Genomic DNA, 27236 nt, shown 5'->3' on the forward strand with positions numbered 1-27236 from the left:
CCCTGAATGCGATCATTATAAAAGGAGGGCTAAGGCTCATTTATTCCAGAAATATTTACTGAGAACCTATCCTGTATCAAGCACTGTGATGGCTTATAGGTTCAGTAGTAAAATAAGATCAATCATGTCTCAGAACTTTAAGTCACTCTGCAGTTCTTTAGCTGCCAGTGAACAATTATTTCTTAGCTCTTTATCCTGTTGCTACTTCAGGCGACTCACACATGGAACACATCTAAAGTCATAAAGTACTCCACAGAAGATGTTTAAAATGTTACTGTATTCTAGTGAAGGAAAATTAGTAAGTTTGGGGGACAATGTTAACATTTAAAAGTCTTAGTGTTCTCTGCTCCAGTCAGAGTATTTTATTTCTTCATATTCTTTAAAGACTCCGGGCTTAAATCTGTTAACACCTTTAGTTAGCTATGTCAGTAATCTTTAAAAGTATGCTCATCAGAATGAAAATTGGGTGTAACAAACATTTTTGAGTCCTATGATGTATATTATTATGAGGTTTTATCTTTCTTAGAGTGACACAGATGAGTTCTCTTTAGAGTAGCCAAACTGAGTTAATTTGCATTGACGTTGAAACCATAGAGTACTTGTAATTGTTTTACATGCACTAAATTGTTGCTGTGATATTTGGTGAGGTCTACATTATGTGACAATAGAACTCTTGGAATGCAGTGTGTATTAAATTAACCTTAGCTACGACATACCTGGGAAGAGTTTTGGAATTTCTTGGTGCACTTAAGAGTACTATAAAATTATTCTCACTCTCTCATTCTAGCCTCAGTGTGTGGTCTGTCCTTCATCCATGATTGTTACGGGCTTTTCTACTTCTCTGTAGTTGGGATAAAATGCACCAAGGACATTCTCATGGCCAACTCTCCATAGGCTGGAAAGAGGTTAAGGGAATGGTCTGTGGTCAAAAAAGAGAATGAAGCAATAACCTTTAACGGGATAAGCTATCATTTGATACTGAGGAAATAGTCCACAGACAGTTCTTCTTAGTATTCTAATAAGTAAAAAATTAGAGATATTTCCTGAAGTTCTTCCTCGAAATTTACATTATAACACACTCTCTTGTTCACAGCATAAACAAATGTAAAAATTACTATGAAGTGCTTGGAGTTACCAAAGATGCTGGTGATGAAGATTTGAAAAAAGCTTATAGAAAGCTTGCTTTGAAGTTTCATCCAGACAAAAACCATGCACCTGGAGCAACAGATGCTTTTAAAAGTAAAGTAAACCTTTTAAAGCAGTTTTACTAAGCTCTTTGTAGAATCCACTTTACAGTGTTTTAGAATATTAAATTTTGCCTTTAGACTGGTTCATTTAGAAGCCAGCTTAAGCAAGTGTCCTCAAAATCCTTTAAAACTCTATTATTAATTTGTTATACCAAGAGCCAAACAAATACAGTGTGGCTTCACAAGAGCAAAATGCCAGTTTGGGCGAAGTCCTAAGTAACTTTTCTAGATAATCATGCATGCTTTCTAGTTTACTACACTAGTGTGTGGTATACATAAGCTTCTAGTGCATTACCATCTGCTTCCAAGGGCACTGAAACGAAACATAGCTTTTGCGAGTTTTTAGGATAATAGAGACTGTCTAAAATTGGGAAATTGCTTGGAATTTCTGTTTGCCCAGTGTTGTTATATTTCTGTTAACTGGCCAATTTTTGCATTTTTTTGTATGTGGTTCTAACTATGGTGATTTTTTTTTTTTCTTTTTAAGAATTAGTTTCTTGGGGCACCTGGCTGGCTCAGTTGGTGGAGTATGCAACTCTTGATCTTGGGGTCATGAATCTGAGCCCCACGTTGGGCATAGAGCTTACTTTAAAAAAAAAAGTCTTATTCCTTTTGCCCACTCATTCTTCCTCATTTTCTTAATATAATTTCAAGGTTTTTTGTTGTCGTTGTTGCTGGTTTCATGAATGTCACCTCATTTTATAATTTCGTATTTTGTTACATGCAATTTGTTCATAGTAGTTAACTTCTAATTCATAGGAAAATGCTTAAATTTGTCATTGCCCCCAGGAGCCTGGTGGCTTGGTCGGTTAAGTGTCTGACTTCAGCTCAGGTCATGATTTTGCGGTTTGTGGGTTTGAGCCCCACGTCGGGCTCTGTGATGACAGCTCAGAGCCTGGAGCCTGCTTTGGATTCTGTGTCTCCCTCTCTCTCTGCCCTTCCCTTGCTTGTGCTCTGCCTCTCTCTCTCTCTCTCAAAAATAAACAAACATAAAAAATTTTTTTTTTAAATTTGTGATTGTTCTTCTTGAGAATTTGGCATTTTTACAGTCAGCATATCATGTTTGCAGTGAAACGCTGGGGTCTTGGAATAACAGGATGGAGACACTAATTTTTAAAATGCTCCTAAAACATAGATGATTCCATTGGTCTTTCACAAAATACTGTTGATATTATTTACAAAACAGTTTTATTTCTTGAAGGAAGCTGCCAAGTCCAATGTATTTTGGCAATTAATATATTCCAATAAAAGCAGCTGCCAAAGTGGTGCCGGTAGAAGTAAAATATCCCTGTGACAGTGAGCACCTTCTCTGTTTTCTTCAGTTAAAAGTGGCATCTTGAAAATAGAGAAAATGTTTCTTTACTCCAAAGCACTAACTTTAGCACATAATGTGGAAAAAAAATAATTTTTTTCCACATTATGAATTAAAATCATTTAATTTAAAATTGTTGTTGTTGTTGTTTTCAGTTTTATTTAAGTAATCTCTACACCCAACATGGGGCTCAAACTCATGACTCTGAGATCAAGAGTTGCACGGTCTTCCAACCGAGCCAGCCAAGTACCCCAAATTGTTGGTGCTTTTAAATAGTGAAAAATATCTTGGCAGTGAGTTATTTGCATGTTTGTGATCTGCTAAGTGATTCCAGTTTTAATTCTTCATTAATATTAAAAATGTTAAACTGCTCATTCCTCTCACTTAATATTGAAGTCGTGGTAGCATTATTAGTCTTGAAATAACAGTGAGTGGATCTACCAATATTTTTACATGTTATGTTACATTTCGAAGAGGTGAGCAGCATAAACGTCACTCCAGCTAGACATTCGGAAGGAACTTGACAAAGGTGATTATACTTTGATGTGGTACATTTCAGAGTCTAATGCTCCGCTTTGCAAACTAGAAACTTAATATTTATCAACATGCTGGGAGGTGGTTCCTCTCTAGAGGAGAGGCTCACATTATTCAGTACACAGGAGGTTATCTGTAAATCAGAATGCCAATTTATTAATCCCAAAGAGGATCAGAATAGGGAATTGGTTGATGAGCGCGTTTTTCATTGAGTGGGTGGAAAACTAGGTTGTAATTCACAGATGCTTGGTGTGCAGAGGTAGTTAATTAGAAGACATTACGGCTAGTGTCATCATACAGAAATCATTTATTCAGCACCCAGGATCTTTTCATTATCTTCTGAATCATCTTACTGTATTCTATTTTAAGTTTATTTATTTATTTTGAGAGAGAGAGCAAGGGAGGGGCAGGGAGAGAGAGGAAGAGAGAGAATCTCAAGCAGTCTGCACTGTCAGCACGGAGCCCAACGAAAGGCTCGATCTCATGGCCTGAGCCAAAACCAAGAGTCGGTCACTTAACAGACTGAGCCACACAGGCGCCCCTCATTTTATTTTATTTTTAACCAGGTGATCCTAACTTCTGTTTTTGGGATACTAAGCTGTTTGTTTTAAGCAAATATTATAGTTTTTTCTTTTGTATGAAAGGCAAGTATAGATTGATCGCTCTGTAACTGCCAAAAGACATTTTACAGAAGATGGACGCCATTTGCTTTTTATTTCCTTCAAGAATAAAACAGAGGAGGTAATCAGTTTAGGGAATTAAATTAGAGAGAAGAGATATTTTCATTTGTGTGGGTCTTTTGTTTTGTTTTTTAAATAAGCTCAGTGCCCAATGTGGGGCTTGAACTCACGATCAAGAGTCACACACTTTACTGGGTGAGCCAGTCAGGTACCCCTTCATTTGTGTGTTTTGTAAAGCTTTAAAAATAAAAGATAGGTTGCTATCAAGGAGGATAGACTAAACGAACTCTTAAGTTCTTTACAGTTAGGATTGTAACTGAAGTTTCTCAAAGCGGGGAATATTTTGTTTACATCTAGAGAGTAAATTGCACAGTATATATGAACATACTTTAAAAAAATATTTGAATGAAATGGATCCCTTTCCTTCTGTCTGATGTGGATGTCTTCAAAATATACCCCGTCTACTTTATCTTCAAAGACTCCCAAGTATTTCAGAGACCGTTTGAACAATACCTATACTGTGTATATAGTTAGACACCCTGACCAAGTAGAGTTTATTCCAAGAATGCAAGGCTGATGTTTGAAAAATCAGTCAGTGTGACCCACTATATTAACAGGCTAAAGAAGAAAAATCTCATGATTGTATCAATCAGTGTGGGAAAAGCATTTGAAAAATTTCACCCCTCATTTGTGATAAAAATTAACAGAAAAAAAGCCCTGACAGAATAAATAGGAATAGAAAGGCCTTGCGTCAAATTGATAAAAGAGCAACTACAGAAAACACTATACTTAATGGTAAAAGACTGAATGCTTCCCCCCAAGATTGAGAACAAAGCTAGAATGTTTCCTTTCACCACACTTATTCAGTATAGTGTTGGAAATTCTAGTCAGTGCATTAAGGTGAGAAAATAAAAGAGATAAATATTGGAAAGAGATAAAACTGTCCCTGTTTACAAATGATCTAATTATAAAAAAGTCTCAAGAATGCACCTCACCCCCAAATTTTTAGAATCAATATATATACTCTGCAAGATTTTAGGATACAAAAAGCAATTTTTCTCTTTAGAAATATTTGGTACATTTCAGTATACTAGCAGTGAATATATAGATACAAATTAAAAATTCATTAAATTAGTAATCAGAAACTCCCAAAAAGAAATCAGATGCCTTTACTGGAGAATCCTACAGAACTTTTAAAGAAAAATTTAAACTAATTCTATGGTCTCTTCCTGAAAATAGAATCAATGTAATCAAACACATACACACAAGAAATACTTAGGTGTAAATTTAACAAACGTTTTACAGGATTTTTATGCTGAATGCTATTTAATACTAGTGAAAGTAATCAGAGAAGATGTAAATAAATGGAACAATATATCATGTTCATGGATTGGAAGACAGCATAGTAAAGATGTCAGGTGTCATCAAATTGATATGCGTATTTAACACATTTCCTGTCAAAATCCTAGGAAGCCTTTTTTTTTTTTTTTTTTTTTTTTTTTTTGTAGATTAAAGTAAGTTTGCTCTAAAACTCATATGGAAAGATAAAGAACCTGAATAAATAAGAACAATTTACTAAAAGAATGGAGTGGAGTCATCAGTTTATCTAATTTCAGGGCTAACTTTATAGCTACAGTGATCAAAAGAGTGTGGTATTGGCAGAGGGATAGACAGATTAGTGGAACAGCATAGGAAGCCCCGATATTGACCCATACAAATATACCTAACTGGCTTTTGACAAAGGTGCAAAAGCAATTTAACAGAGGAAGGATAGACTTTTCAGCAAATGGTTTTGGAGCAATTAGATATTCATAGTTGAAAAGAGTTAACTTTGACCTAAATCTTATACTTTTTACAAGAATGAACTTGAAATAAATCATAAACTATAAAACGCTTTTTAACTCTTAGCAAAAATCATGGGAGCAAATCTTTAGGATCTTAGGCTAGACAATAATTTCTTATACTTAACACCAAAAGCACAGCTTATAAAAGGAAAAGTTGATAATTTGGATTTCATAATTTTTTTTTTTTAAAGTTCGCTCTGTAGAGACAAATACCAGGATGGGAGAAAATATTTGCCAAACACATATCTGGAAAAGACTACTATCTAAAATATATAAAGAACTTCTCAGACTCAAAAATTTAAAAACAGACAGTTCAATAAAGAAAATGAGTAAAAGACATTTCACTGAAGATGACAAATGGAAAGATACAAATGGAAAATAAGCAATGAAAAGATATTTAACATCATTCATTAGACTTTAGAGATAGTGTAAAGTAAAACCAAATGAGATATCACTGATGACTAAAATAAAAAATAGTGACGGGGCGGCTCAGTGGCTCAGTTGGTTAAGCCGCCAACTTCGGCTCAGGTCATGATCTCATAGTTCGTGAGTTCAAGCCCTGCGTCTGGCTCTGTGATGACAGCTCTGAGCCTGGAGGCTACTTCAGATTCTGTGTCTCCCTCTCTCTCTGCGCTTCCCCCATTCGCTCTGTCTGTCTGTCTCTCTCTCTCTCTCTCTCTCTCTCTCTCAAAAATAAATAAAACGTTAAGGAAATTTAAAAAAAAAAGTGACAACATCTTTGGTATTAGATGTGGATGTGGAAAACTGGATCACTCATACATGGTGGATGGGATGTAACATGACACAGTCATTCTGTAAAATGGTTAGTTTGGCAGGTTCTCAAAAAACTAAATATTCAGCTACCATACAACCCAGCAGTTGCGTTCCTGGACATTTATCCTAGAGAAATGAAAGTTTATGTTCACACGTAAACCTGTACATGAATGTAAATGGCAGTCTTATTCATAATACCAAAAACTAGAAACAACCCATTCAGTGGGTGAATGACGAAACAAACAGTGGTACATCCATACCATGAAGTACTACTCATCAATGAGAAGGAATGAACTGTAGTAGTCCCTTCTTACCTGCAGGGGTTATGTTCCAAGACTCCCAGTGGACTTTTGAAACCGCAGATAGTACTGAACCCTATATATACCGTGTTTTTTTTTCTATACATACATACCTGTGATAAAGTGTAATTTTATAAATTAGGCACAGTAAGATATTAACAATAACAATAAAATACAATTTTAACAACATACTATAATGAAAGTTACGTAAATGTGGTCTCTCTCTCTCTCTCTAAGTATCTTATTGTACTGCATTCACCCTTGTTGTGATGATGTGAGATGATGAAATGCCTACATGTTAAGATGAAGTGAGATGAGTGAGGTAGGCATAGTGATGCAGCATCAGGCTACTATTGACATCTGATGATAAGTCAGAAGGAGGATCATCTGCTTCCACACCATGGTTGGTTAGGGTAACTGAAACCATGGATTGGAGGTAAAGGAGAGACTATGGTTTTGGCTTACCTAACAACCTGGATTGATTGCCAAAGAATTATGCTAATTGAGAAAAGCCAATCCCAAATGGTTTCATTCCATTTATATGCTGTATTATTTTTCTTATATAATATTCCTGAAATGCCAAAAATACTGAACTAGAGACTAGATTAGTGGTCATTAGGGATTAAAGAGGGGATGGAAGGGAAGGAAATGGGTGTGGTTTTACAAGGGCAATGAGAGGATGCTAGTGGAAATGTCCGATATCCTGATTATATCAGTATCGATATCCTATTTGTGATAGTACTTTAATTTTACAAGATATTGCTCTTGGAGAAATTCGGTAGCAGGTACAGAGGATCTCTCTGTATTATTTCTTACAACTTCATGTAAGTTTAAAGTTACCTCGAATGAAAGTTTGATAATGGGCGCCTGGGTGGCTCAGTCAGTTAAACATCTGACTTCCGCTCAAGTCATAATCTCACGGTTCGTGAGTTCAAGCCCCACTTCGGGTGAGCTCTTGTCCCACTTTGGGTGAGCAGGAGCCCCACTTTGGGTTAGCCCCACTTCTCTCTCTCTCTCTCTCTGGCCCTCATGGGATATTCTCTCTCTCTCTCTCTGTCTCCCTCCCTCGCCCCTCCACTGTCTCTCTCTCTCTCTCTCTCTCTCTCTCTCTCTGCCTCTCATGGGATTCTCTTTCTCTCTCTCCCTCTGTCTCTGCCCCTCACTCACTTGAGCCCTCTTTCTCTCTCTAAGAAAAAAATAAAAGAATTAAAGTTAAATTAAAGAGAAGAGAATATGGTGGACGGTACCTTTGGTGAAGTGAGACTGGGGTAGAAATGTATTTTGTACAGCTTTTGAATACTAAAATAAATTTTGGGCTTAATTTTTTAGGTAATAAGGAACTGAAAAAAAATTTGTATTATGGGTATAGAACAAAGTAAATGAATAGAAAGTTAGAATAGATAAATTGTCTTACATATACAATTATGGGTTATAACAGTATTTCACATAGATTTTCTAAAATAGCTTGCTGTTTGGAAATTACTTTTTTAAAAAACAAAACCTGTTTTAAAATAGGATTGAGATGCCAATATATCAATGATGTAAAAAGTAACAGCATTATGAAATTACTTGGAATAGTCTATTTGTATATAGACTGATATTATTGGAAGTACAACTGATATTACTGGAAGTACAACTTTGGCAGATATTGATAGATATGCTTCTCTTTTAGGTATGGTTTAATACCTTGGTGTTGTTTGTAAGTACATTGTTTGGGTCTCTGATCATGCTTTCCTGTTGGAGCAACATTATAAATCGTGGCTATATTTCTGAGTCATAGATCTATTTGAGAATCTAAAGAAAGGTTTGGATTATCTCCTTAGATAAATGGACCACCAAACTCATTTTTCATATACTGGGATTCACAGACCACCTGCAAGCTATCTCTGAATCCCAGGTTTTAGTTTTAGAATCTCTATAAGAAGAAAAGTTCCAGAGTATATGTGTATAATTAATTTCAGTGTGATATCTAATCATCCAAAAATAACTATCTAATGAGCATCTATTTGCTTGCACAGTACCTATGGCAGCTGCCACATGGGATCCAAAAAGTGTTTTTAAAATACCCCATATTGCGAAAGGTTTACAATCAACTTTAAGAAGCAAGCTGTATTTATGAAATGATTATTAGAAGTGTCAGAATGAGAATAGGGTAATTCCTGCTTGAATCAAAGCATTACAGCTTTTGTAAATTACCTCAAAAAGACATTTTTGTAACCAACATACCATTGCCTCTTTTGGACGTGGGAGTATGAGAAGGGAAATAGAATTCTTTATAAATAAATACCACAAACTTAGTGAAGTGAGATAGGAACACTAGAGACCATCTGGATCCATTCAGAAGCAAATTCAGATTTTACAAGTGCACCATGGGGATACTGCAGTGAAAACATAGACATTGTCCATACCCTCATGGAGTTTCCAGTGTTAAGAGGAATAAATTGTTCATGAATAGAATGAAAAATAGCACATTGTGGGCTGGCATGTGCAACAGTGTAGGTTGCATAGAGTATACTTACTGCGCTAACAAACATTTTGACCTTGAACAAGTTTCTTAACCTTTTTGAGGCTCAGGAGGCTCATCTGTAATTTAGGGATAATAATGAATAATGTAATAAGATACTGTGTTCAAAGCCTGCAGTTGGTCACTACTGTTACTATTATTGGTTTGAGTAGCTCTAATGAATGACTAAATTAGGATATTCAAAAGGAAGAAGTAGGATATTAGGGGATGGACCACAGTAGTAAGAAAGTAGGATGTACATTCCTTTATATGCAAGATAGTAAGGAGACTTACCATCTCATAAAAATTTGAATGGGAGGTAATAATATGTGTAATGGCAGGCAATGTATAAGTCTTTTTAAAAAATGTATATGAAAATAAATTATTAACTGTTTTACTATTTCTTGATTAGCCTTAAGTAGGATTTGTTGGGTTTTTTTTGTTTCTTGTCTGTATATGTGGGGTTTTTTTTGTTTGTTTTTAGGTTAACATGGCAGTAGCTTTTATATGGGGAAGTCTTTTATAGTATAAAAACTTTGCTTACCAACTGTTACTCACTACCTTTTCAGAGATTGGAAATGCTTATGCTGTTTTAAGCAATCCAGAAAAACGAAAACAATATGACCTCACGGGCAATGAAGAACAAGCATGTAATCACCAGAACAATGGTAGATTTAATTTCCATAGAGGTTGTGAAGCTGATATAACTCCAGAAGACTTGTTTAATATATTCTTTGGTGGTGGATTTCCTTCAGGTATTTTAATGTTAGTTATAAATATTATATTTAATGAAGCTAGAGATTCTCACCTCCAATTAGGCTACATAGAGATTTATCTACTTTCTCCGCTACATTTCTTACAGTATTATGATCCTCCGATGACTTTTCATGAAGGTAGAAAAAAATGTTAGATTTATTACCTTCAATGTAAGTCTGACTTTTTTCTAGAACATGTTTTAATTTTTTTAAAAAAGAAATGAGTACAGATATTCTCTATTTTATATAAAGCTGAAGAAAGGATATATAAATAGGAGATCCAGTGGCAGTGTCTTAATTAAGTGCTATTACAATTACAGGAGGTATCATATACCCTAGATGACAATTTGACATTGGTTCTCTGAAGATCTTTGTAGACATTTCATTCATCGCATTATAAATTGCTAATTCGGATATATGTAGAGGTACTTTTCATTGAAATATTAAAATGTTTGATTCATAGGTTATATATAAAGTAAGTGGGTTTTTAAAATTATTTTAAGATAGGGGCGCCTGGGTGGCTCAGTCGGTTAAGCGTCCGACTTCGGCCAGGTCACGATCTCGCGGTCCGTGAGTTCGAGCCCCGCGTCAGGCTCTGGGCTGATGGCTCAGAGCCTGGAGCCTGCTTCCGATTCTGTGTCTCCCTCTCTCTCTGCCCCTCCCCCGTTCATGCTCTGTCTCTCTCTGTCTCAAAAATAAATAAAAAACATTAAAAAAAATTAAAATAAATAAAATAAAATTATTTTAAGATAGAAATAATTGGTTGAATTAGGCTATCAAAGTAAAATATTGTAGAAGTACTACTAAATGAATAGATTTTATAGTACCAGCATAAGTTGTATTGAATGCTACTTTATTTACTATGAGTTGTGTGAGAAGTAATGTTCTCTGACTGTATAGCTCCTGTAAGATAGTTAAAATTATAGCTCCAGTAATGTTGACATCATTTATTTAAGGTACTAAGTTAAACATTCGATTCAAAATTAGGAGAATCTTCATGAATGTAGCAATATAATTTGGCCTGATGGCCCTGCCTGAATATTATTGAGAAAGATTGTGGTCGTTGACAGGGCATTTTGTAAAGCATCCTTGAGGGAAAGAGAATGTGTAAATGCAAATTAATGAATGAAAATACAACATGTATTTTGACATATTATGACATATAATTACTTCTCACAGAAAAGTTATCCAGACTAGTAATTTTGATGGTAAATATGTAGGAACAATCAAGAATCTTTCGGGTTAATAGTCAAGTTTCAGATAGTTGAGTTACAGTTCTTTTGCTTGTTATGACATAATTTACTTTGTCAGAGGTAGCTCTTTCTGATTGGTCACCTTATTTGAAAACAACCTGATTGTCTATCAGCAGGAGAATATTTGAATAAATTGTGGTTCACGTCTACCATATTCTATTATATAGCTGTTTGGTTTTTTTCTTTTTAATAAGTTCTAGCACTGTCTTGATTCCTAGAGGTATTTGTGATTCATTGATAAATGCAGAAAGCAGAGTTTGAGAGTAAGACCCAAGATTTGTAAAAACAACCAACCACAACAAAGTCCTCTATGGATGCAATATTAAGGAGGACTCTTATTTAGGTTTTCATAAAGAACTTCCGTCTCCAAGGAAGCAAAGTCTGGGAAGGATCATTGCTGTTTCTATCCACCCTTTACTCACAGGAGGAAAGGGCAATAAGCATTCACTACTCAAACATGTATTATTTTAGTAACTTTTAAAAATTAAATAAAAATGTAAAAAATATATCATTTTTCTGATCACAGTTTCTCTCCTTAGTTTTACCTTGCTTTTAATTTTTTAGGTAGCGTACATTCATTTTCAAATGGACGAGCTGGTTATAGCCATCAACATCAGCATCGACATAGTGGACATGAAAGAGAAGAAGAAAGAGGAGATGTATGTTTATGATATGATTAGAAATCTTCAAAATGGCACATTTCAGTTCAGGAAAAGCAATTAGGGTTGTCTGAAAATAGGGCAAGTTGTTTTAAAAGGAAGTAATGAGTTTTCCCTTACCAGAGGTATTCAATAGAGACTAGGCAGTCCTTTAGGGATATTGCGGGAGCAGGGGTAGAAGTCAAGGTAAGAGGGTGGTGGGCAAAATGATACCTTGGAGTTTGGTGTTCTATGATTCTGATGAAGATACCCCTGCAGAGTGCATGCTTTGAAGAAAGCTTCTCGTTGTTTGTCCTAAAGAATTTAGAATACTGAAAAACTTAAGTTAGAAGTTACTTTCCTTGTTCTAATACAGTTATACCCAATTGCATATAGCACTTAAATTACATGAAGTGGAAAGGTAAATAGAAAGAACGCTGGACTAGAAATCAAAAGGCATGGGCCCTAGCTCTGACACTCGTCTGCTTCATGTACCACTCTGAAATTCAAGGGAAAAATAGTTCTGTAAGAGAGAGAACTTCTTCATCTGTTACATGAGATCAGTTTATATCAGTGTTTTCCAAATCAGGATATCTACAGATCTACGTATCTGCATATCTCCACCTGGAAAGTGGTATTTTTAAGAATCACTCCAGGAAGCTGGTATGATCAGGCAGATTTGAAAGCACTGAGCCAGATGATGTCAAATGTCCTTTCTGCCTCTAAAAATATATGACAACTGTTGGATTATTGACAACTACAGTTATATTACAATTTGTTATTTTTTGATTATTTTTTTATAGGGAGGTTTTTCTGTGTTTATCCAGCTGATGCCCATTATTGTATTGATCCTCGTGTCATTATTAAGCCAATTGATGGTCTCTAATCCTCCTTATTCCTTATATCCCAGATCGTAAGTAGCTAAGTGAAGTTTTACACACACACACACAAAATGTTGTTTCTCATCTAGCTTCCTTTAAAGGGCCTTGTGCTCTCTTCAGCTTTTAAGTAATTTTCTATTGCTACAAGTGTACCAGATTTTAAAATTTCTAATTTAAAAAAATCGTTGCTGAAGTGATAAATTTGTATTATCTTGTTAGTTTACATTTCTGTTCTATTGTGGATAAAGACAGAAGTACTGTATTTGAGCTTAATAGCAATTTATGTAATAGGTGATATGTTGAGATCAAAGACAAAAAATAGTTTGAAAGACAAAAGTAGAATTATAATTGATGTTACATAGATTTGTATCATTGAGGGGTAAACCACTTCACTCTTTTGTTTATGAAATGTTAAGTAAATAAAAGCAGATATTACTTTTTTGGTATATGAGGTATTTTTCCACAATATACTTTATATAAGATCAGGACATAAAGGAAATTTAATGCAGCATCCATTCTAGAAAACTTTAGTGTAATACAGTGAACATACAAGAAACTTGATAAAATCATATTGCCAGTGATTTTACAGTATTAAAAACAGATTGGTGTAAAAATAAGAAATAACTTTTTCTTTCTTCTAAATAAGACTTTAATTAACTAAAAATTGAAAGAACTTATAAGAACGTATATTAAAATAGGATTACTTTTTTATTACATGAATGGTGGTTTTAGGCAATTTGAAATAACGTAAACAAATGATTACTAATACTAACTTTTTAATTATTTTTAGTTGTTTTGTTAACTTGGTTTGTAGTAGCAGGATCAGAATGTATAATTTTAATTAAAAAAATAATGATCAAGCATTTCTTTTGCAGTGGATCAGGGCAAACTATAAAAATGCAGACAGAAAACTTGGGTGTCGTTTATTATGTCAACAAGGACTTTAAAAATGAATATAAAGGAATGTTATTACAAAAAGTAGAAAAGAGTGTGGAAGAAGATTATGTGACTAATATTCGAAATAATTGCTGGAAAGAAAGACAACAAAGTAAGTTTATGAAATGTTTAACATTTAAAAACTTATTCAGAGTCTTTGGAATTGATTATTGTAGATTTCCCTACTACAGAAATGTTCTAGAATTGCCTGGCACGTAATTGGAGCTCAGTACTTGAATACAACAATACATTTTAATGTACATGTGGCCTTATAATAGTATAAACACATAGTTTACATAGAAAGCACTTAATAAATGGTATGTATTGTTATCAGTAAATATTTGGTTGAGTAAGTGAATAATTCCAAATTGCATTGTATTTAAGATGTTGTCAATTGTAACATGCATCATTATTTTATGTATCACTATAAAAGAAAAAATTCTGGTACATTTGTTATGTCATCGATTTTAATATGCATCCTGTTTCAGAGTGAAGTTTGAAACTCTTCATTAATTTAGCTTGAGCATTTAACACTTAAAGTATAATGAGTTTTGTTGACATTTTGTTTTATTCTGTACGTGAAGTCCTTGGGAACACGTAATCAATTTGTTTAGCCTTTTCCAGCCTCAGCTTGCTTAATTTAAGAAGCAGTTCCACCCATAAAAAGCTTGACCATAGGAATTTGCAGAGATGGTGCATGTGAATCTAGTATTGTTATGGTTATTGTTTTTCTGACTGTTACATATAATAATGTAGACCATATAAAGTAGACTTTGGGGTTAAACAGACTAAAGTTGAATCCCAGCTCTGTAATTTTTAGCTGAGTGATTAGGGCCAAATATTCTAACCTTCATGAATTTCCTCCCTCAGGTGTGAAATGGGTGATGCTGACTAGGGAAGAGGAACTAAGTGTCATTTATATAATACTTAGTTTCGGTCACTGTCCCAAGCACTTTATATATATTAACTTATTTAATTTCCACAACACCACTGTGAAGTTATTATACCCATTTTACATATGACGAAGCTGAGACACAGAGAGATTTAGTAACTTGTCCAAGGTCATAGAGGTAGTCTGTGATTCAAACCAGTCAGTCCAGACACTGTGCTCCGTAATCTTCTCAATAATGCCCAACTTTATGGGTTTGTCATAAAAATTAAATCAGACAATAAAGTGTTTCACATGGAGTAAATGCCCAGAAAAATGGTAGCAGTTATCATCATCTCCCATCCAGTAGGGAAGAGTCGATAAAACATAACCTTTGTATACTTCCAAGAAAGTTCTTGTCTCTGACTTTGGAGTCCTCATCTATATAGTGGCAGTTAGAAGAGAAAGTGAAAGTTAGAAACCTTCTTGGTTTCCAAGTCTGAGTCTGTGAAATCCGTCTGGTCTCAATGTGGAGAAGGTTATACTAGACTATTGGTTTTCAACTGGAAATGATTTGCCCCTGCTTCACAATATGTTTGGTAATGTCTGGAAACTTTGTGTGTGTCACTATGGGGTGGGGGTGGGAGAGATTGCTGCTGGCATCCAACAGACTGAGGCCGTGGTCTGCTAAACATCCTGCAGTGCAGGGGACAGCCCCCACAACAGAGTTCTCTGGCCCAAAATATCGATATCACTGAGGCTGAGAAACTCCATTAGCGGAAGGTCTTAAGGACAGAGCACACCAAATTTTATTTATTTCATTTTATTTCACTTTTTGGTCTCTAGTGCCTTGCACAATCCTTGGCATATCTTGGCATATCGTAAACTTTTGATGGATATATGAATAATTGGATGAAAGATTAATGAATTCATAAGAATGAACGTACGAAAGACCTGCGTATTTTGTGTTAAAAGAGCGACTAGCACATTAGATCTGTCACCTTTCAAATACGAATTCTAATCTTCAGCCACATATGGGTGATTTGGGGATTATGCATACTTAAATTCTGTTACCTTAAATAATTGGGAAATTGGCTGAATAAATAGAAAGAAGGAAGGAAAAGATATTCATGTTTGTGGAAGATGGTGTAATGTTATGGTAAGAGTGAAGGCTCTGAGACTGCCTTGCAAGATAAGATCCTGGCTCCACCAATATGTGACCCAGACCAAGTTACTTAACCTCTCTAAATCGTAATTATCTCATCATTAAAATGTGGACCATAACAGATCATATATGTTACACTTAACATAATATCTTGCATCTGTAAGTGTTCAATAGTATTACTTATGGTATTTATAATCATTTTTTATTCTATCCATACTATGAACCAAGTGTTTTTGCTTGGCATACTTTAGTTTAATCTTTTAGTAATCTGGCAGGATTGGTATTAATGTTCACAGACTTTGAATCTGTTCTGTTTACCAAGTTGTCTGCAGCTATATTGTACACAGTTAACATGTGTGTCTTTTAAAGTTACTATCGGAAGGAAATTTTAACTAAAATCTGATTTTAGTAAGTCATTATTTACAAAACCACTTGGTTGCATTCAAGAGTATCAGTGGAACAAGACAAAAAGACTAAAGACTTAGAGACTAAAACGAAATGACAACTAAATACAATGTATGATCCTGGATTGGCTCCTGGGCGGGGAGGGGAGGAAATGGCTGTAGTGGATATCCTTGGGACGACAGGTGAAATTTGAGCATGGACTATACATTAGATAAGAGGATTCTACTGTTGTTGAATTTCTGAATTTGAAAATTGTATTGTGGTTATGTAAGAGAATGCTCTTGTTAGGAGAAACATGCTGAAGTAATTAGGAATGAAAAGTCATGATGTCTGCACCTTATTCTCAAAAGGTTTTGTAAAGTAATAATCACCACCATAACAGTAACAGCCTTTATTATTGAGAGAGCTGAAGCAGATTTGACAAAAAGTGAAGAATTGGTCAATCAAGGTCTAAAGGGTTTTAGAGCGTTCGTTTTAGTACGCTTTAACGTGGGTTTGAAATTTTCAAAATGAGATTTAACAAATTTAAGTGAAGATGGAAGTGAGAGGAGCTCGGTATGACACTAATTAATCCATTGATTGAAAGTTTTACTTGTTGATTGGGATGAGTTCATCTTGTTTTATAAATTGATGTCATCAGAAAGGTTGTTGGCCAATAGATTTCTTTTTACCAGAGTTTTTCTGTTCTGTAGTCACTTTTAACACTGTGTAATGTCTAGATTGGTAAAGTAGGTGTTTTATAAAACACAAGCAATAATTTGAAGTAATGGAAAGAATAAAAGGGTAGTGGTTTGGAGATTTGGCTTGGAATCTAGACCCTGCTGTTGACTAGCCCTGTGAACTTTGTTTTATCTACCTCATCTGGGAAGAAACATCTGCAAAAGGATTTCACAAATGCTTCATTTGTAAATAAAAGGGATGGAGCGATTTTGACTGAGTTGTTAAATCCTAGCTGGATTGACGGAATAAAGATCTGTTCTGAAGATCTTTGCCAATAGAATACACTCTTACTGTGAGTATTATTTTGAATGTGGTCCTGACTGATGTCTTTTACTTTGGCCATTGTTTTCCAGAAAGTAAGTGACTTTTTTCTGGGTCTTGTTACATTTTTTTCCTAAGTGCCCCCACCCTTTGGAAGTGTTAATAAACAGTGAAATGACTGAGAGTAACGGGAAGATAGCAAGGAATAGTTCCCGGAAGATCTCTCGGAAGATTCCCATTTGTTTTTTTTAGTAATGCTATCCACATACTGAAGAACATCTTAGTACTTATTTGCTAAATACCACTACTATGATTCTGTAGCAAGCTATTTTCTGTTATGTGTTCCTTCAGTAAGATTTTTTAAATTTAATTTTTATTTTTTTATTATATATTTTTTTAAAGTTTATTTTTATTTATTTTGAGAGACAGAGAGCAAGCAGGGGAGGGGCACAGAAAGGGCGACAGAATTCCAAGCAGGCTCTGCACTGTCAGCGCAGAGCCTGATGGGGGGCTCAAACTCATTAACTGTGAGATCATGACCTGAGCCAAAATCAAGAGTCAGACGCTTAACCTACTGAGCCACCCAGGTGCCCCAAGATTTTTTTTTTTTTTTTAATTCAAGTGAACTCAGGACAAGATTTCAATTTTTTCTACTCAAGTCCTAGCATAATGAATTAATCTGAACCCTTAACAAGAGGTCACAGCAAAAACAACCACTAGCAGGATTGAATAGCATATGATATCTTCAGGATGAAAGGTCCAGACAATGCTTTAGAGCAGTAGTTTTTAAACCATTGGAGACAGGAGTGAGGGAAATGGTTGATAGGATTTTATTTTCATTTTCTTCCCAGAACAGCTCTGTGTTGGTTTTACATGCTAGGCTTCCAAAGGCTTTTAGGAGGAATACTTGGATTTCTTTCTTAAAAAAAAAAAAAAAAAAGTCAGTTAATAGAAATGTATTGAAGGGCTTCTATTAACCATCATTTCAGTTTAAATAACTAGGTGACGTAAATTAGTATCTACTTAGCAAAATGTTTTTGTTTGTTAACAGAAACAGATATGCAGTATGCCGCAAAAGTATACCGTGATGATCGTCTCCGAAGGAAGGCAGATGCCTTGAGCATGGACAACTGTAAAGAATTGGAGCGGCTGACCAGTATTTATAAAGGAGGATGAACTGGGATTGTGTTTATACCTTCTAGTGTACTCTTAATTTCTTCCGTAAGTAAGTTTAGTTTCATCATGAGAGCTAAAGAAAAAGATTGGATGTTAACAACGAAACTGAATGGTTGGTCCCTGAAATCTTGGACTGTTTGTGACCTACTGGCTCCTTTAAATAGTAAGGAACTGAAAACTAAAAGTAACATTTTCATTATGCTTCTGCAGTTATTTTCACTTTAAAAGCTTACATTATTCCTAAATAAAATGTTGTGAGAAAGGATTATCACACCTGTGGCAGTTTCCAGTTTTAGTAGTTCTCCATGTTTCCTTTTGTCATGTAAATATTTCTGGAATGATCATTTTGTGTACATACGGGTTACTACATTTTTATTTAAATTCTTTCAGCATTTAGCTCCATGAGACACTTTAGTTTAAACTGATAGAATAAATGTCCTATGAGAAAATTACGTTTTCCTTGTCAGATGTCGAATGTTGGTGGAGTTTAAGCAATGAAACTTTTTCAAAAAGAAAAGAAAAAACAAAAGCTGTTTAACTTTGTGTAAATCTTGTAGCATTATCAGCTTAGAGGGAATTGATATTTTTAATATTGCCATTATATTCCAGAATATATATTGAGATAAATGAACTGGTGTAGAGTATCAGTTTGCTATTTAGTTTTATGAATTGCTAAGCCATGCATAGAAATGAAATGCTATACTGATAGATTTTAAAGAAAATATGAGGAAATGGCTATGTAGATATTAAACAGAAAGGGTCTTCAACAGTAAATTGCACTTATGTCATTTGCAATTCCAATAATTATAAGCCCCTCAAATGTTTATATATCTGTCATTGAAGGCTGCTAAGATTTATGAAGAAGAAGACCCACCTGTTTTGTCCCCCATGGAAATTTTAGTTTTTTCTTAGTTATCATTTAAGCAGGATCTCAAGTAAATGGGTTCTTCTACAAATGAGTAATAAAAAAAAAAATACTACTAAAATGAAGCTTCGTGCCTTTTAACCTGATTGCCAACTCTTAAACATATAAGTAGATTACAGCACACTTATTTGATCAGAGCATGATCTGTTTGGCCATATGCAACAGTGAGCAGAAATATAGCAGCAGGTAGAATAGTGATTTATAGCAAGTTATCCTTACAAAATTCTGAGCTAAAAATCTATTCACCATTGAGTAATTCAATTAGTCTAATAGGAATAAGCTCTCTGTAATTCAATCCATAATATAAATTAGAAAAATAAGCTGGAAATTGAAGTTTTGGGTGCCTGTATATTGAGTATGAACCTATTTGATTTCTAGTCTAACAGCTGTAATATTTTAATGATTTTGCTTCATACTCAGTTAATGGAACACAAATGCATCTTTGGTAGTTTTTTTTTGGTATGTGAGGGGATGCCAGTTAGAGTGGCAGTGTTCTTTTATTTAAAGATTTTTTTTCTGAATGTAGTTAATTTTATAGCACCTGTTGAATAAAACCGCTAAAATGATCATTCTTTTTAAAAATATTCTCTGATATCCCCTTTCCAGGTGAATCAGTAGAAATACCTGAATGAATTAGTGGGTTAAATGAAACAACATACTGTTCCAGGAAAACTGGACAGCTAAACCAGTTTTCTTTTAGAAATATTTAAAGAAATAAAATAATAGCAGTGCTAAAAGAAAATACAAATTTAAATATGTTCTTGAGCCTGTAGAGTGATTTTTTTTAAAAATAAGGTCATAGCATTCTAATTAACTTTGAAAGTTCATGTACATCAGAAAACTTACAAAAATTTAAGAGAAAAAATCTCATCCTTTTATTTTTCCAGCTTTAGTGGGAAATTTACACTATTGTGATTGATGCTAATGTGAACTGAACTCTTGTTGAGTGATTCTTTTTCCCTTAATCTCGGCTTTTTAAGGGGATTCATGTAGTTATCAAATGAAGTGAAGTTATATGTTATGGAGTCATGTGTGGCTTTTGGACAGTATTATATTTCAGTTGCATTGCTGCATTCCATCACATTTCATAAAATGTTTGGGGGAGTGTGTTTGAGAAAATAAAATTTTCAGACAACTGTGCGAAATACCTGATTGAGTGCCTGATAATTTAAGCCACGTATAAAGTATGCAAGGAAAGATTAAGTCCTTAATGTCGTCTATATTTTGGTGTAAAGACCCAACCAAGTGTCTTAGAATTTGGGGTTAATTCTACAAAGTAAGAGGATTTTAACTATCTTGAGATAGAGGATGTTCATATTTTCTACTCTTCTGATAAAAATCTCAACTTTTACCATCTTATTTTTAGCTACATGAGCTTTGCAATTTCATTTGATAACTTGTACTATTCATTTTAATCATTGCCTCAAAGCTCTCAATCTCTGAGTATTGCTTTACTAGCTGTTCTAACTAGTATTTGAGAAGTTTGGCCGCAACTATATTTATTAATGCTTTACATTTTTATCCCTTTTTACATACATACATATAAACATCATTGTCCTTGTAAGGATTTGGGGGAAAGTAAATAGTATCTTTTCTCCTCCTTTTTTGATTCCTTAGTTCCCAGATAGACTGGTGCTAGTCATTTATAAGCTTCAGAATTTATTTTGATCAAATCTGAGAATGTCATTCTCAATGAGAAAATACAAGTTTTAATCCATCTAGTATGTAAAAATAATATATTTTGGGGACGGATTGCATTTGAATGCTTAAATAAGTATTTGTTTCATAATCATTGCATTTTTATTTATAATATACACAGATTTGGTAGAATAAATCCTTAAGGCGTATATATGCCAGTGCATTAAGCCACTCTGCTTTTGTGTCAGCTCAGGTGTTCACAAGAATAGGAATGTGGAGTTTCAGCCCTTCACTGTAATTGCACTTTTATGCTTAAGTTTTCTTCCTGTTAAATCTTCAGCTACACTAGTATGTAAAATAGTGTATAGTGAGAGAAATGATCACCCTCTTCATTTCTCTTTGTTGCTCTGTTGTAATAGTTTTAAATGCATCTGTTTTTTAATAACTGTGACATATTCTTAATAACGTATTCCCACATATTTCGTTAAAAATTAAATCTCCCGCTTGTGTGAAGACAGTGAAACATTTTTTGATGTTGACTTGAGAACCAAATGAGCCATCTTTCCAGTTAAGTAAGTGTTATGGCAGAGGACCATATAGTTCAAAAGGAGAATTTGTGCATTTATTTAGTTTCGCCAAATGAAGGTTCAGGACTACCCATGTTACTATCTGTCTTCATACTGAGTGTAGCAAACTGAAAGGGCATCATAATCTTTTTTTTTTTTTGTCTGAATAGAAAAAGTCCTGAAAATGAACAATAAATCTGAATTTTAATCTTTACTAAGTCGCCGAAAAACCATGTCTGTTGGCCACGTTGGACAGTTGCCTAGTTAAAATCCATAACATCCTCTATAAACCAATGAAAAAGGAAAGAATAGTATAACAATAACTTATAAAACATTTTTTGATTTTAATTTTTAAGTACAAAGAAAAAGTGAGTAGAATGAGGATCTTCAAGGAATTCTTACACATCCCTTTAATAATCTGATGGGCAACACAGTCCTAGAATTCAGGCTTCCTTTTTGGTTTCCATTACTATTAAATAGACACTTTCATGTAAATGGAAACATTTTCCCTCAAAACATGAACTCAAAACATACTCCTTATATTAAGGATTATATAACCGCGTGTTTTGTAAGTTCCCTGTGTGTAACTTTTTCCTGTTGGTATGTGATTCGTTCTCATTTAATTTTATTATCTGCTGGTTTTGGGGCCAATGGACTTGTGAATATTCTGTGGACGTGTCCATGTATAGGTGTATATATATATATTTTTTTCCAGCTAATACCTCAAATGTGTGATTGTTTAATATATACCACACTATGTTTGCACAGAGCAGGGCTTCCAGTAGCCATGGATATTCTTATTTCTAACTTTGAAAATCATTCCACAGAATTTCATTGGTGTGAATTCTTTCTATTGATCCATTTCAAATTTTAAACAGAGATTCCTGTTATAAGGCTCATACTTCAAATATAACTGTATGTTTCTGTATCTAGCAGTGGAAATATGTCAGGGTAAGAAGTGTTTCTTGAAGTGTCTAGTTTAGTAAGTTTTTATTAACAATTGGGACTACTGGTCACCGGGCTGTCTACTGACTGCACAGTGATGACACCCGGCATGAATTTGAGCAAGTCTTACTCACTTTGGCACAGGAGTCAGGCCATTCCAATCTGATTCTACTATGCCATTTAAGAGTGCCACTAAAATAATAGAGGTTTTCGAGTGACACTGTAGTATTTTAAGCATCGATTTCAAAATGAATTGTTTTTTTGAGTTGGCTGACCATACCAATGAGAAGAAAGAAACTCACACATAAATGGTATTTTATAATTTATTTATATTAAGAAATGCTTCTTACCTGTTTTGGTTTTGGTTTTGTTTTTTGGATAGCTACATAAGACTTTTCCACTTAAAGTTTAAATCATGTGTTTTTTAAAGCTGCAGGTAGTTTTCAAGGTGTGATGGAATTTTAATGGAAGCCTTGTATAAGTTAAATGAAGTGATACTGGTAAAGGAGAGCTAACTTTATTTGTCTATAGTGCATTCAAGATTATACAATTAGATTTAAAAATGAAATGTCTGATTTGTAAAATACTTACTGTTATATCAGACTTATAAAATAAAATTTTCTGTGTGAGAACTCTGTTAAAGAAAATGCACTTGATTTTTAATGAATGTTCTGCTGAATGATTTGTGATGAATTTTTGTCTTTCAGTCTCTGCAGTTTATCTCAATATATGAATAAAAAGAAGGTCTGTTCTCACTGTAAAGGATTTGTTTTTCTCATGTTTGATACTCTTAATATGCACTTTCTTTCATTCGTTCAACCATTCAACAAATGTCTGAATGCCTGCTGTATCCCAGGCAGTGAGCTGATTGCTGGGAATTAATCACCGAACAAGACAAACATCCTTATGGAGTTTATATCTAGCCAGGAAAATAAATGGCAAGTAAATAACTAATTATAATTATGATGAATAGTACAAAGAAAAGTCTAAGGTACAACGAGAGCATATGTCTAGAAGATGTAACCTACTCTGGGAGGGATGATTAGGGGAAGTTTCTCTGAGAAAGTGAGCTTGAGCTGAAGCCCAAAAGATGAGATAAGTAGTAGGAGTGAGGTGAATGCTAGAGATACGGTTCCAGTGGAGTGTGCTAAGTTGATAAAGCATAGAAACTTTATACCGGAGTGAAAACAAGCTTGCATGAGAACAAACTTGTATGATTATGGCATAGGAAAGGCAGGGTAAGGTAGGGAATTAAAATAGGATAGGGGCCAGGTTCCATAAGACCATATATAGATTATGATGATGATAATTGGACTTTATTAGAAAACCTTTGAGATTTTTAAGGAGGGAGTTACATAATGAGATTTGAGTTTTTAAAGTATCATTTTAGTTTTGTGCCAGGAAGACTGGAGGGCAAAAGTGAATGTAGGATTGGCAAAGGAGAGATAATCATGACTTGCACCAGAGTAGGAATACAGATAAATGAATGATTTTGAGAGAGATTCAGGAGATAGAATCAAGAGAAATATTTGTTTGATTGGATTTAGGATAAATAGAGGCAGCAATTAAAAACTTTCCAAAAATTTGGCTGTGAAAAGGAGTAGAGAAGGATGTTAGCTGGAAGAGGATGTGGTTTCTTTTCTTTTTTAACATTTATTCATTTTTGAGAGACAGAGTGTGAGTGGGGAAGGGGCAGAGAGGGAGACACAGAATCTGAAGCCGGCTCCAGGCTCTGAGCTGTCAGCACAGAGCCTGGCGCAGGGCTGGAACTCAAAAGCTGTGAGATCATGACCTGAGCCGAAGTCGGATGCTTAACCCACTGAGCCACCCAGGTGCCCTGAGGATGTGGTTTCTAAAGAAGGCTTCTGTGTTTTCAATTATTAATTATATGTGATCTTATTTATTACACGAGAGATGTTTTATTCTGTTGTTTTTCATTCTTCTGTAAAGGGGCAGGTAGAAAGTGAAAGAGTAAAGATAGAGAAAAGGGGATAGTTAGCAGTAAGTGCCCGATTCGTCCAGAAGATATTAGTCCACTGGCCAGATGGAAAAATTACTTTAGCTAAGAGACCACCAGCATTCTTTCAGAAAGGAATGCACAAAGGATGGGTGCAAAGGCAGGTAGGTTTGTAGTGTTGGTAGTAAGATGTCATGGCTTGCTTGCATTGGCTTGATGAATAGGCAGTTTCTCTGTATAAAGTGGGGGAGGGGAAAAGAAAAATAAACAGAGGCTTAGGAAGAAGACAGTGTGAAGGAATTGTCAGCTCACTGGTGAAAAAGTAGGGTTTTTACAAAGGCTGGGTTGGTGACAGAATTTATAGTCCATTAAGTCATGTGTATTTTCTCCAGTCTAACCCAGCAGCCTAGGCATAGGCCTGGAGAATACAATTCGTTAAACTCATCCAAATTTGGAGTTCTGGCAGGCAGGAAAGAAGGTAGGAGAGTTTAAGATGTTGACAAGTGAGGGGTTCAGTGATTGCCTATTGTATGCAAGCCAGAGATGAGTGGAATTAGTGATTACTTAAGTGACTGCTGAAATCCAGGGTGTGATGACAATGAGTGGTAGTAGAAAAGAGAAAGTTATTACACATGATCTTGCAATTGTGTTCTCAATGGGCCAAATCCCAAACCATAGCCAGAATCAATATTAGCAAGACATTTTCCAACTTGGCCAATCTAAGTGATAACATTTTCATTTTTGTGTGTTGGAGAATCGGAAAAACTCTCCTCATGAGTTTGAATGCCAACTAGAATTTTCACATAAATACTGGAACCAACCTAAACCAAAATGATTGGTAATTTTTCATAGGAAAGAAGGATTAAAAAAATTGAGGGGTGCCTGGATGGTTTAGTCAGTTAAGCATCTAACTCTTGATTTAGGCTCAGGTCATGATCTCAGTTTTGTGAGTTTGAACCCTACATTGGGCTCTGTGCTGACAGCATGGGACCTGCTTGAGAGTCTCCCTCTCTCTCTCTGCCCCTGCCCTGCTTGCACTCTCTTTCTCAAAAATAAATAACAAAAAATGTAAAAAAAAAAATCAAGATATCTCTGCCATATACAAAAGCTAAGAGAAACTTAAGCTAAAAATAAGCAGAGGGGCGCCTGGGTGGCGCAGTCGGTTAAGCGACCGACTTCAGCCAGGTCACGATCTCGCGGTCCGTGAGTTCGAGCCCTGCGTCGGGCTCTGGGCTGATGGCTCAGAGCCTGGAGCCTGTTTCCGATTCTGTGTTTCCCTCTCTCTCTGCCCCTCGCCCGTTCATGCTCTGTCTCTCTCTGTCCCAAAAATAAATAAAAACGTTGAAAAAAAAATTTAAAAAAAATAAGCAGAAACAAAGGCTTTTGATACAACCAATAAAGTTAGAACTTCAACCACATGTGCATGTTTAGCTATTTAATAATATATGCTAGTACCCTCTCCAGTATGCTGTGTACTAGAAAATTCGGTTAACATAAAAATTTTGGGCGTTCGTATATACAGTTTCTACTAGTTTCTTCCTAAACCTCAGGGATCATCTGGTACACCCCACTTTGGAGATCTAGTACATAGTGCTGATAATCTTTTAGGCCAGTAAATATTTCCCCTAATCCTGTATCAGCAGCAGTGAGTAAATTCAAACACATCAATCTGAGTATGTAAGGAACTCTTCCTTTGACTGCCGTAATTTGGAAATCACCACACTTGGAAATTAGAAATCTTGTTAGTTCTTTCAATTTGAGGACGTGGTGGTATTTGGAGAGCTTAGAAAGCTGTGTTCTCCATTTTTGTCACCCAAAAAGAAAAACAGCAGTGTTTCCCAGGTCAGCTATCATTTATTGAGGTCGTTAGGATGGAAAATGTCAACATGAAAAGTAGTACTTGCAGAATTCAAAAGAACTTGCTACAGTTCATTTGTTTTAATGTTTATTTATTTATTTTGAGAGAAGTGAGAGTCAATGGAGGAGGGGCAGAGAGAGAAAGAACTCCAAGCAGGCTCTGCATTGTCAGCATGAGCTGGACCCAAGGCTCGAACTGACGAGGCAGATCAAGACCTTAGCTGAAATCAAGAGCCAGACTTGTAACCGACTGAGTCACTCAGGTGCCCTGAGGGTTCATATTTTTATTAGCCTCTAAACTTGGGGGCAGGGGCACCTGAGTGGCTCAGTTGGTTATGCATCAGACTCTTTGATTTCGACTGAGGTCAGGATCTTGAGATTCGTGGGTTCGAGCCCTGCGTCAGGCTCTGTGCTGACAGCTCAGAGCCTGGAGCCTGCTTCAGATTCTGTCTCCCTTTCTTTCTGCCCCTCCTCTGCTTGCACTCTCTCTCAAAAATAAACATAAAAAAATAAACTTCGGGGCAAATGGTGAGGGTCAGGAGTGGGTAAGTTTTAGTCAGGATCAGGATTAATACTTCTTTTTTTAAAAAAAGTTTAGGGGCGCCTGGGTGGCTCAGTCGGTTAAGCGTCCGACTTCGGCTCAGGTCACGATCTCGCGGTCCGCGAGTTCGAGCCCCGCATCGGGCTCTGGGCTGATGGCTCAGAGCCTGGAGCCTGCTTCTGATTCTGTGTTTCCCTCTCTCTCTGCCCCTCCCCCATTCATGCTGTGTCTCTCTCTGTCTCAAAAATAAATAAACGTTAAAAAAAATTAAAAAAAAAAAAGTTTATTTTGAGAAAGAGAGAAAGCACGTGTGTGAGCAGGTGGGGTGGAGAGAGGGTAAGAGAGAATCCTAAATGGGCACCATGCTGTCAGTGCAGAGTCCGACACGGGGCTGGATCTCAGGAAACATGAGATAAAGACCTGAGCCGAAATCGAAAGTCAGATGCTTAACTGATTGAGCCACCCAGGCACTCCAATAGTTTCTTTCAATCACTGTTATTCAACAAATACTGAATGAGTGCCTACAGAGTACAAGACATTTAGGCATTGTTAGAAA

The 27236-nt window shown here is 35.4% G+C and overlaps 1 protein-coding gene across 7 annotated transcripts in view; it reads left to right on the plus strand.

The window, feature by feature from the left end:
* The window catches only part of DNAJB14 (DnaJ heat shock protein family (Hsp40) member B14), a 42631-nt gene extending 23585 nt beyond the window's left edge, over nt 1–19046 (plus strand). For 5 of the 7 annotated variants that reach the window (XM_030313364.1, XM_030313370.1, XM_030313367.1 and 2 more), the window contains 6 exons: nt 1094–1239; nt 9763–9948; nt 11766–11860; nt 12643–12752; nt 13596–13768; nt 18127–19046. In XM_030313364.1, coding sequence (XP_030169224.1) covers nt 1094–1239; nt 9763–9948; nt 11766–11860; nt 12643–12752; nt 13596–13768; nt 18127–18251 — 835 coding nt within the window. In that variant the 3' untranslated portion in view covers nt 18252–19046. Of the gene's footprint in view, nt 1–1093; nt 1240–9762; nt 9949–11765; nt 11861–12642; nt 12753–13595; nt 13773–18126 lie in introns of those variants that run through there. The other 2 variants (XM_030313365.1, XM_030313369.1) reach the window with 2 other exon arrangements.
* Nucleotides 19047–27236: the final 8190 nt, after the last annotated feature.

This window comes from Lynx canadensis, chromosome B1 (genome assembly GCF_007474595.2).
Source record: "Lynx canadensis isolate LIC74 chromosome B1, mLynCan4.pri.v2, whole genome shotgun sequence".
Classification (NCBI taxonomy): Eukaryota; Metazoa; Chordata; class Mammalia; order Carnivora; family Felidae; genus Lynx; species Lynx canadensis.